At 36.6% G+C, this 12,668-nt stretch overlaps 1 protein-coding gene across 3 annotated transcripts in view; it reads right to left on the reverse strand.

Annotated features, from left to right (window-relative positions):
* Positions 1 to 12,318, reverse strand: part of LOC114250853 (uncharacterized) — a 28,570-nt gene extending 16,252 nt beyond the window's left edge. For all 3 annotated transcript variants that reach the window (XM_028184902.2, XM_028184901.2, XM_089736737.1), the window contains exon 1: positions 12,134 to 12,318. In XM_028184902.2, the coding sequence (XP_028040703.2) occupies positions 12,134 to 12,193 (60 nt within the window). In that variant the 5' untranslated portion in view covers positions 12,194 to 12,318. The remainder of the gene's footprint in view (positions 1 to 12,133) is intronic.
* Positions 12,319 to 12,668: the final 350 nt, after the last annotated feature.

Genomic DNA, 12,668 nt, shown 5'->3' on the forward strand with positions numbered 1-12,668 from the left:
TAGTTATAATGGCTGCCTCACCCTTCAAACCGAAACGCATTACTACTTCACGGCAGAAATAGGCAGGGTGGTAGTACCCACCCGTGTGGACTCACAAGAGGTCCTACCACCAGTAATTACGCAAATTATAATTTTGAGGATTTCATTTTTATTACACGATGTTATTCCTTCACCGTGGAAATCAATCGTGAACATTTGTTGAGTACGTATTTCATTACAAAAATTGGTACCCGCCTGATATTCGAACACCGGTGCATCGCTCAACACGATTGCAACGGACGTCCGTTAGGCCACGACGACTTTAAAAATATAAAATAAAAAATATAAAAATTTCGGTTTTAATTTTTCGCGGCGAAAACAACTAAACTCATTTAATCACTGTACTATTCGCCGCGACTACCGCTCGACTCCGTGGCTCGCGCCGTCCGTATTCATGCATTTGTTTTGCTCGCCCGCCGCATCGCGCGATTCGCTCGGTACATTTCGCCGGTCGCTTCGCCGGTCGCCCGTGCGCGTGGCTTGTTAGGTACATTTCTATGCTCTTATTTTAGTCGCTAGACGCTTCGCCGTTCGCACCGCGCGAATATTCGTATCGGCGAATGTCCCGTGGCCAGGCTGTAAGGCTGATGTTGAGACCACCACAGGTGCATTATTATTATGGCATTATTATGTTATACAATTGAAATGTGATAATGATATCTTTATTACACTAACCAATATTCTAAATTTAAAGTTTCTTATTAGTACCTACCGGCTCTCGATTGGAATGATACTGATATTCTTATTACACTAACCAAAATTCTAAATTTAAGTTTCTTATTAGTGCCTACCGGTTCTCGATTATAATGATAGTGATATCCTTATTACACTAACCAATATTCTAAATTTAAAGTTTCTTGCTAGTACCTACCGGTTTTCGATTGAAATGATACTATCGGTAATCGTAACGCAGAACCCGTTACGGTATACAATGGCCAGCGCAAAATCTCGAAGGTCTTTCTCCAGTGCTGTGGTTCTTATAGTTGCGTTCTAGTTTTTATTGTGTCGCGTTAGAAAAAAAAAAAAAAAGGTGCTGTAGATTCGAATACGTGAAGTTTGATTTCGCTTGCAGTATACGAGCGGCCTACAATATTTCAAGATGGTATCTATGCCAAACTTCAAAGTAGTTATTACTTTTACGGAAGGACCAAGTACAACTTCGCCGTGGCCTAAAAGATAAGGCACACCGTGTACAAACATCAAACGATGCAGATCATTATTTTCTAAGGGATTATACATTTAGCACGTGATCATGAACGATTTCAGGGATGAACGAATAACATTGTCAATAAAATATATTATACACCAAAAAAAAAAAAAAGTGTGCACAGATGGGTTCCACGTTATGCTTATTTTTTCCGCGAAGTAGTCCTTCGTTCTGGCCTGCAGTTAAGACTTCGATCTAATGTTTCAAGGTAACAGCATTCACGTTATCGGGCTGCAGTTATCACTTATCAATAGATGGACTGCTAAATCGTTTTCTGGAAGAAACATCTTCTGATTAATGCCCAAACTAACTAGTAAGAACGTTTCTAATAATAATTCTTCTTGTTATCGACAATTATACGTATAATTTAAACATTGTTAGATCAATTTGGGCTTTCATAAATTGCTTTTTAACTTTCATAAACAAAAACTAAAAGTGTAATTTTGTGAAAAAAGAAAATAAGAAAACCAAAATTTACTTCATATGGTATATCTATCTATTGTCAGATTAGCGTGTGTGTGTAAATACGAAAGCTTTTGAAGTACTGTATTAAGCACTTCTCTCGTAATAATATATATTTGTATTTTAACACAAGGAAACGTATAAAAACTGTAATTGCGAACCGTTTTGTACAAATTGATGGGTTTCGGCTGTGGGTTATCGCATGACTTGAAATTATTTTCATGGTGGGAATAAATATAAAACACTTCATTGTTTTAATGTTTTACTATGCGTCCCGTTATTACGATGTGGATTGTAAGTAATGGCAGAGCAGTTAATAAATGTAATAACGAACCGTGCACTTTTTCTGTGAGTTAACGGAGGTGAGGTGAACTCACTTTTCATTCACATTAGCGGCTAAGTAGGCCTTAGAACAGACTATTCTACTAAGCTTCAGAGTCGATATTTGTTTGGCTAGATAAAATATTAAGATACATTCCTACCTTTTGTTCCCTACTTAATTTCCTTTCTAACCGAAGGTTCCTTCCTAATTAGGAAAATCTATCAGTTGGTAGGACGAATTCTGAGGCCACATGAATTGGAACCATGCTTCTGTCTACCTCTGTCGCCCAGTAATAATCTAGCTTGCCAGTTTAGTTCCAGTTTTGTTTATGGACTGTGTAACGTAAAGTGGGCTGTTCTATCACCTCGATATTAGATACGTGTTTAGTCTGCAAAATTGTACGTCAAGATTTTGATACTTTAAATATATATTTTTAGAATTAAAGATACAGAAAATGGGTTAGTGAGTAGCAGTTTTAAATAATTCAAATTAATTTAATAATTAAACAAATTTTACTACAACCGTAAAAGTAGTACAAAGCAGATCAGCTGTATTCGTAGAAATAATTAACATTTAGCGCAGATATTATATAATATAGTTGATGTGAGCCCATTCCCATATGTGGGTGTCATTTGATGCAACCAGTGTAAAGACCGGTTTGGCGGCCTCAATATTTGGACCGGCTACGTCATCTCAGCGAGACAGTGGGTGTGCATTACTGCTTAATTTATCAACTAAAGACATAGACAAAATTGTGAAATGCGATACATATTAGAACACGGACAACTATAAAACTGGCTCGGTTAAAGCATATTGTTCAACAAATCTAAAAGGATATTACGCGTATTTCGAACTATTTACAATTGGATTGTTATTAATAAAGGTGATGTAATTAATCTTAGCTACGACATGGTGTCTGTCGTGTTAGAAGCTATCTTTCGATGCGAAAAACAACACGCAATTCCAAAAATTATTAATATAACATAATAAAAAAAATACATTGGTAATACCAGCAGTTATGAAATGGCACATGTACAGTACATGTACATAACAGTGTGGGTTGTAATGGGCTTCGATAACTGTACGTTTTTATCATATCACACTTCCCATGGAATTACTACTGAGTACAAAGTTAATTTGTTAGACAACCATTGATGTGGACACAAGTGGACAGTGATTACGACGTGGAAATGTATAGTTTTCTGAGTATCATTACAAAGTAACGACGTCCCATTTATTCGTCGTGTAATGCCTAGAAAATACATACGTTATTTGTGTTTTTATGTCAATATCTGCTTACAAGTTAACCATGTTCATAGTCTTTTAAGTAATAGAGAATTAATGATCCAATATGGCCTTATATAAAATAATCTCCTTAAATGTTTTTTGGTTGGTTAGATTTGTAATAAGCCTTACAGCTCATGAATTTTTGTGTTTTACCACTGAATATTCATTTAAATCGATTTTTTTTGTCACGACCTTCAAATTTTCAAGTGTATTTTAATATTTTCCAAAGCTTTTTAGAGATAAAAGACGTCGACAGACAATGCGTTACGGACACGCCGGCAAATCAGATAAGTTGCTTGTCGTTCTAAACAAGTTGGACATGCTATGACGCAATCGATGTTCACAAGCGTATGTATGTTTATGGATAACTTAATAATTCTATTTACACGTTTGCACGGTTGTGTCACGTTTCCTGGTCAAATGTTGATAACAATAGTTGTTTTTTTTAAATTTATAAAAGATTTTACAAACGTAATCAATTTAGGCTTTTAAATACCTTTAATAATGTAAATGTGTGAAAATGAAGATTGTTTGAAGTACGAAATTTTATGGAATCTTACGCAATATGAAACATTTCCTTGATTTAACGACCAGTAACTTGGTGCTGTTGAATTAAATAGATGTATGTTTGTTCATTATTTAGGGAAATTGTAGTATCCAGAGCATTGTGTGTTTCCGCACATCGTAATCTGGCTTTGATCAGCACACGAAGCAATCAGAGCGTTTCGAACGCACACAACACGGCCGTCTTAACTACGTTCATGTTATACAACTTAAAAATAAAATGTAATGAAACTGAAATTGAATGATATTTAAAATTTATGAGAATTATAATTTTCAACCTAATGAATTATTAGCTAGTAAAATAAAGCGAGCAGTCTTATTGAGATTTGCTTGAAGCGGATTTTATTATGCTATACCTTTTTTGTATTTGTGTTAAAAGTAACTATGAAATAAAAAGTAAAGATAATGCGAATAAACGCCAATAAAGTTTGCGTACGAGATAAATTCTGAAATATTAGAGAAAAATAAAAAAATATCACTTTTTATTTTTTAAATACATAAAATATTTTTTGCTGAAGGTGAGTTCCAGTTTTCTGGGTGATCGGGAAGTGGCTCAAAAATCACCGAAAAAAAGATTGTCGTTTCTCATTGTTACACTTTTTTCTATCCAGACCCGCAGCCCGCGAACAAAACGTGCGATAAGGAATTCCGTTCCAAACATAATGTTACGAAATATATACCAAAAGTTTGACCTACTACTTTTAACAGCTGAATACAAAAACCGTGTTAAACATACTGTGCAAATGTTATGATAACAAAAGAGTAAATGAAATTATATTCGCAGATCAAGACTAATGAAATTAAGTTGACACGAAACAATCTATAATTCCGAGTAATGAATGAGGAAGATGCGGCCTCGCCTGGCGTCGTGGAGGCCGCCGGTGGACTCGAGCCAAATCACTTAGCTCAATCACGCGAACTTAATGCTTTTTAAAGTGCCTACCAACTAATATGTCATTATGGACTTCACTTTCTTTTGCGTCATTGAAAAACTTTCAAGGGGGGATTCGAAAACATATTATTGAAAGTTACGTTTCACTACCACAAATATATTTTTATGTGTAGTAAGGTTTTATCTTTAAATTCTAACTTTTTGTAAACTATTGAATACCCGATAAAGCGTTCGTTATTCATCAAGACTTGGCACATAGTTGCGTATTTCACATACATATTAACGACGTAATAAAGTCTGTTTTGCACAATCATATTATGTTTGTCAGAGGGTATTGTTATTACCATGACTATGTTTGTACTTTAAATTTTTGATCCTAGGACGTATGCAAAAATTAGCTTAATCGCAAACAGTGTAACGCATGTTTAAGAATACCAATCTGTTTTTTTTTCTTTTCGCCAAATGATATTGGTATTTTCTACTATTATTATTACTACTTTCAAATCATACATATACAACTTTTCTCTAAATCGTATTCGAATCTACTGCTTAAAGTGGGTTTAAACGGCATTTGGTTGCATACAATTGTCTTCGTGCAATTGTCAATAGAAAAACTCTACATACTTTCATTCCACTCTACAATTATAGGTATCTTATTTTTAATTTAGTTATTGCTGGCTCTTGTATGCGTTATAATTTAGAGTGTGATTATATTGAATGTTAAATCATTAAAGCTGTATAATATTTTATATATCAAACTGGCGATCCTCAGTCCTATCGGTCAAAGTAAATTTCCAATTAGACTGAAAATCACTTTGAACAGGTTTTAAATTGACCCGCGGTTACTCGGCAACAAAGTAGAGGGCCAACTATGATACCCTATACATAAAAAATCGACATAATATATGCCCTGATCACCAAGTACGGGTTATTTGGTCGTACAAATGTGTCCTTAGAATTTTACAATAAATGACGGTATTTCGGTATTTATCATTAATCTTGTTTTTAGATAATGACTAGCTAAAATATATCTGACTTTGACTACTTATCCTGATGGTAGAGAGTGTCGTCAATCCGCATGGGTTTTATAAACTTAAATTATCAAAGAATAGCATTGTGTAGTTATAAATGAAATATTCATTTGGTTTTGTTTACTTATTGGAGGAAGGCCATACGTACTGGTATGGCTTTAAAATACTGTCTCTTTCAGCGGCGAATCAAAACGCGCTTTGGCCTGAAAGAGAAGGACAAAGCCATTGTTCTGATGCAATTGTGTTGTAGACCTAATGTCTCAAAGTTGACGACGGCATACTCTTTAAGACTAGGCTTCGGGTCATTTAAATGTTTAACATCGGATGAGATCAACTTGCCATCCAAATTGTTTGATGTTTACACATTTTGAAAATATTTGGACATTGTTCGATCACATGAAGTCGTCGTGGCCTAACGGATAAGATGTTCGGTGCATTCGTGTTGAGCGATGCACCGATGTTCGAATCTCAGGCGGGTACAAAATTTTTTTAATGAAATACATACTCAACAAATGTTCACGATTGACTTCCACGGTAAAGGAATAACATCGTGTAATAAAAATTAAACCCGCAAAATTATAATTTGCGTAATTACTGGTGGTAGGACCTCTTTTGAGTCCGCGCGGGTGGGTACCACCGCCCTGCCTATTTCTGCCGTGAAGCAGTAATGCGTTTTGGTTTGAAGGGTGGGGCAGCCGAGATATTGAGACCTTAGAACTTATATCTCAAGGTGGGTGGCGCATTTACGTTGTGGATGTCTATGGGCTCCAGTAACCACTTAACACCAGGTGGGCTGTGAGCTCGTCCACCCATCTAAGCAACAAAAAAAAACCTTTGTAGTTGTGTGGTGTCAGTTTATAGAACACCCACCTAGTTAAGTAGTTTGCGGATTACCATTATTCTGCATTAAATTACATACATTAAATTATATATATAAAAATACTACGAGTGTACGGCGTACTTATTAAGCAAGCGCATTTAATTAGATGCGTTGCACGTCGTCATTTATCATGGTACTCGCAATGCCATATAATGTCCATGAAATGATTCGATTGTAGAAACGATAAATACCGACGTATTGTTTCTATGACTGACTGACTGTACTTGCACTGTACGAATTGCATTAAAACTAAAATAAGGTACGTCTTAAATTTCAATTTACATAATACATTTTATAATCGTTAGGCCGTTTGAAATACTGTGCAGTTTTCATGATGATTAATTCTACTTGTAAGTAATTCTATTACTGGTAAGGTAGATGGGAAAAGACCTCGGGGGCGCAGCCCAATACGTTGGTACGACCAGATCCGCACCGCTCTTGATTCCACGTTTTAGAACGCCCTCCACACCGCCAGAGACAAGAATGGATGGAGAAAGATCGTACGTGCGGAGGTGATACAAAAGGGTGGTCACGACCCTCAGCAATAAGGAATACGACGCAAGGAGGAGGAATTCTACTTAAGCAGTTTTGATTACAGTATTGTTGGGTTAACTTTAAATACTTTTTTTTTTATGACTATGATTTATTTTTCAGCGAACGCCAAAGCTAGATTTGCTTTTCTAATACTCTTCAAGTTGGAACGCATAATAGATTCGCGACACAGAGACATAGGGCAGACGGTCCAAAGCTGAGCGGGCTCACGATGCGTTTGTACTATTATTAGGACATGTTACAAGCCCACACGGATGCATTTCTGCCGCGAATTAGTAACACATCGGTAGACAGCGGCTCGGCTCTGCCCCTGGCATTGCTGATGTCCATGGGCGACGGTAACTACTCACCATCAGGTGGGCCGTGTACTCGTCTACCTACAAGGGCAATAAAAAAAAAACGTTCTATTTTGAAGTGTCAGACAGCTTTCGTATCTATTTGAATTTAACCTTGAACCTTGTGTTTCAAGATAAGTAAAAGCATTTTAGTTTTGATATCCAAGGGCTCCAGTAATAACTAATATCCTTGGACCGGTTTATGTCCCGCAATTTGAAAAAAAAACTTTAAAACCGTTAGACGTAGAATTAGACAACAAATTATGGTTAAGGTATGACTATGACGGATGACCGTAGGGAAGTGACGGTACTTATTATCTCCAGGGTCACACCTGTGTCTTCTGACCAAGTAAATAGCCGGATAGACTATTATTACACAAGATCTTCTAACCTGTTCCAGTCAATAGTATCATATTATACAACGATACTTTTAATAGTTTTATATAAATAAACTACATACTATTTAAGGACACAGCAACTGGCGCCTACACACTTAACCATAAGATTTTATTACTGGGGCTGGGAAAACATATTTCCATAGTATGTTTTATGTTTTAACTACTTTTGGTAACTACTCTGCGGTAGGCAGCGGCTTGGCTCTGCCCCTGGCATTGCTGAAGTCCATGGGCGACGGTAACCACTCACCATCAGGTGGGCCGTATGCCCGTCTGCCTACAAAGGCAATAAAAAAAAAAAAAAAACTTTTATTATTTTTAAGCCATTTGTAGGCGGTTTTAAGATTAAGTGCTTTCGGGTCTATGGATCTTATAAGCCAAGCTTACAGACGTAGACTAGACTTAAGATAAGTTTGAACCATAAAGCTGTGTAAGGAGTAAGTAACTTCTTTGCACTGAACAGGTTATTTTTTTTTTGCTTAGATGGGTGGACGAGCTCACAGCCCACCTGGTGTTAAGTGGTTACTAGAGCCCATAGACATCTACAACGTAAATGCGTCACCCACCTTGAGATATAAGTTCTAAGGTCTCAATATAGTTACAACGGCTACCCCACCCTTCAAACTGAAACGCATTACTGCTTCACGGCAGAAATAGACTGGGCGGTGGTACCTACCCGTGCGGACTCACAAGCGGTCCTACCACCAGTGATTACGCAAATTATAATTTTGCGGGTTTGATTTTTATTACACGATGTTATTCCTTCACCGTGAAAGTCAATCGTGAACATTTGTTAAGTACGTATTTCATTAGAAAAATTGGTACCCACCTGCGGGATTCGAACACCGGTGCATCGCAGCAACGAATGCACCGGACGTCTTATCCTTCAGGCCACGACGACTTCGACGATTCAGGTAAATGTATTCGAAAAACAATAGTTTCGTTAGAAAACAACCATAAATATATAAATGTTTCGTTAAGACAGTGAATTGGTTTTTAGATGAGATTTAAAACAATCCCGTTTCGATGTTGTAACTGAAACAACAATTAAGATGGCTTTGAAGATAATCTCCATAGCACCTAGCCAAACGTAACTAACAGTGTTACGTGTAATTATTGTACGTATAAGTAGTTTATGTAATATTTAAAGGTTAATTATTTTCCGTTGTTCATATTAAGTCAATGCTAAGCTGATTAAAATAAAGAATGTCGTTGTACATTCACTGTGTTTGTTTATGTATTATTCGAAGTGGTTTTTGTTTTAAATTCGATTAAAAAATACTTAAGATCAACTTTACGTTCCTATACTGGTATGTACAATTCGTATTTTCTTATGAATATTTTAAGCGAAGTAAATTGTCCCTTCGAATTATGGTGACGCAGTGTTTGTTCGCTCACGCGGCCCGCACCGACTCGAAACCCCTTCAAGTCATTCAATCCCGTTTTTGCAGGATAGCCGTCGGAGCACCATGGTTCCTAAGGAGCGTGAATCTGCATGATGACCTGGAGCTTGACTCAGTCGGTAAGTATCTACCTCGTCATCATTGCGCCGCTTTGAGAAGGCGGCACGACACGAAAACCCTCATGTCGTGGCCGCTGAAAATTACGTACCCGATCCTGCAGACCGAATGGTAAACAGTCGACGTCGCCCTAAAAACGTCATTTCGGATCCTCCTGATCTACTAACCCGTTCTCTAACTAACCGTTCTCGTCAAACTCGTGGTTTGCGACGAAGGGTTTGGCGAGTAAACTACCCATAGACTCGCCGGATCTTCTTAATGGGTCGCGTTTCCGACCCGGTGGTAGATTCTGCAAAGCACTGCTCTTGCTAGGGCCAGTGCTAGCAGCACTCCCGGGGTTTGAGCCCCGTGAGCTCACCTACTAGTTAAAGCTACACTGAAATGGTCTCTCAAGACCATCAGCTTAGGTAGGAAAAATAAATAAATAAATGATGATTGTTAAAGAAAACTGCAGTTCACTTCATTTTATTGCTCTTAATCTCTCTAAATTCAGCAGCTGATTTTCAGTACTGACAGTTCAATAGCTCATGCCAGTGACAGGCATAGTGAATGCACATGAAAATAGATTTAAAATGTGCGGTATAGAATATGCATGGTACGTTTTGAATACAAAATATTTACAATGATGCATACTTATGAACATACATATGTCACAAAACGATTGTTTTCTTATGACAAACACGTGTATATTTTCTTATTTTTACGACTGATTCATTATCTGTTCTCTGTAGCTGTTTATTTAAAGTATGTATGTATATTTCCTCTGACTCAATGTATTTTTTGAGTCATGTTCGGATTCTACGTTTGAATGTAAATTCATTGCAGCAATTTAGCTTATTATTTATTAATCTTATTTAGTAGTCAAGTATTTGTTGAGAGACGAGTCGTCGTAAATCGTATTGTTGTATCAGTGCTATTATGCCATAATAGTCATGATCAAAAGAGATATTAAAATTAGTAATATGTACATAATCAATATGAAAATATACGATTTCTCCATTTTAAATAAAACAAACGATTATGTTAATTCATTTTAAATTTACTATTTCTGTTTAGAGTCAAAAAACTGTTTATTATTTGGTCGAAATTATTCATGGTTTTTGCCGGTGGCGGGGCGTATTGTGAGTACTTGGATGAGGCAAATTTCTGACGCGACGCAGTCTTGCTTTCCAGTTTGAAGGGTGGGACAGTCATCAAACAATACAATGGAATCTTTCAGCTTATATGGCAAGATGGGTGGCGGCGTTTACGTTGTTATTTTCAGTTAAAACCAGATGATAAGTGAAAACCCATCTATGCGAAAAAGCCACTTATTAAACAAGACTTTCAAGGGAAGGTTTTCGTTGTTAGAATTGAGAAAAGCAGCGTATATTTGCGTAGGCCGTGTAGGTGTTCAATGTAACCTTGCGCCCGCGCCGGTAATGTCTGTTGAAGTTGGCATTGGTGTTCGCGCCTTATTTAGGATAAGTCTATTCATTGTAATAAAATTTAAACATAATCAAGAGGAAACTATTTACATTCCGTAAGGAACAAAAGTTGTGGAGGCATCTTTCAATCACTTTGAGTGGCGTTGGGGATTTATCTTCTTAATATAATTAGTACGGTAAGGCTAAAATTGGAGTGCTTGAATTGTGGCTTGAATGAATGAAACTACTAAAAGAGAGTCACCGACTAAAAACTTTCGTCGTGCTCTATCAGTTTTTGCATAAAAATTATCATCTACGACATAAACAATTATCCATGGTTCAAGGCATTTGCCCTTGAAACAGCTCCTTGAAGGTACCTCGGGATTACAACCTGCCTATTTTGCCTGTTTCAAAGTCTCTTCTGATAACTATACTACACAGTGTGGTAGCTTTGATACAAGTTGTGAGTATTAGAAATCATCAGGCCAATATGCATCATAAATTACTAATAAAAAATAAGAAAAGCGTTTAAAGCATCGAGCCGATTTTTATGATTATTTTGATGACCATAAAAAAATTATGAATGGGGTCTAAAAAATAATGGGGTCCAACTTGGTGGTGAGGCGTTTAAATATTGATATAGCACCGTGGATAATCAACCTTCCTCGGACTCATTTACAAAAAAAATCATCTATGCAAACCGAGCTGTGTTGTACAAGGTAGACAAACAGAATGCAACTTATTTACACATAGCTCTGTAAATATGGCCAGTGGTATTCGAGTTACATATTCGTAATGTAAATTGTATGATGGGTTAAGAACTGGGTTACGTATAGCATACAAGTACTCTTTTACTATCATCTACTTTACATAGAGAACATGAAACTGAACGATTGGCTTTCAGATGTACGCTTAAAAATCAAATTATTTCAATGTCTTTTTTTGCAATCCAAGAGACTTTTTACTACTATCCCATTTAAAAGCTTATTACATCGTCAAACATCAAGTTTTACTTATTTAGTACATGTTAGCTTGATAAGCGGCGGTCAGGGTGATTTAACAATAGATCGCTAAAATATTTGACCGGAAAAAAAAAAGCTCACGTCTTCTTATTTCGAAGAACTATCAAACGTTATCCAACAGCGTCAGACAACAAAAACAAAGAGTTAAATAATGTAATCAAACCGGAGTCTAGTCGAGGCTCGTGTTCGCGGGTTCTTAAATTGAAAATTACTATTTACCTGTGCTCTTGCGTTGGCGAGCAGCAGAGCGCAAACAAAAAAACTCCACGTTTTAAACATTTTTGATCACTTGTCAGTTGTAAAAGGATTAACGCGTTCGTTTGTCGTTCGGAGTGCTAACGCGGCATGACGGACCAACCGGCTGGCTCGAGGCTCACAGCTACACTGCGACGCCATGGCCACATAAAGTTTACTTTCTGTGAGCGGTCTCGTTCACAGTGAACGATTTTTTTTTTTAACCGTCATAAAAAAATTTAGTAAGGCACAAAATAATTTATTGGAATGACAAGGACATAATAAAAAAAAAAAAACAAAAAAACTCAATGAAATATACATTATTAAGGTTAACTTAAAAAAAATGCAAATCGGTGGGATCCCATGAGAAGCACCAGCTATAAAGCCACAAATAAATTAAAGAATCATTAAAATAGTTTTTTTTTTCTAAGACAAAAGCTCTGACGCAAAACTGATTTCGATTTCAAAATACATTGTACACATTGATTTATCGGTAAGATTATAGTTAGGTATACAAATA

The sequence above is a fragment of the Bombyx mandarina genome, chromosome 22 (genome assembly GCF_030267445.1).
Source record: "Bombyx mandarina strain Sakado chromosome 22, ASM3026744v2".
Taxonomy (NCBI): domain Eukaryota; kingdom Metazoa; phylum Arthropoda; class Insecta; order Lepidoptera; family Bombycidae; genus Bombyx; species Bombyx mandarina.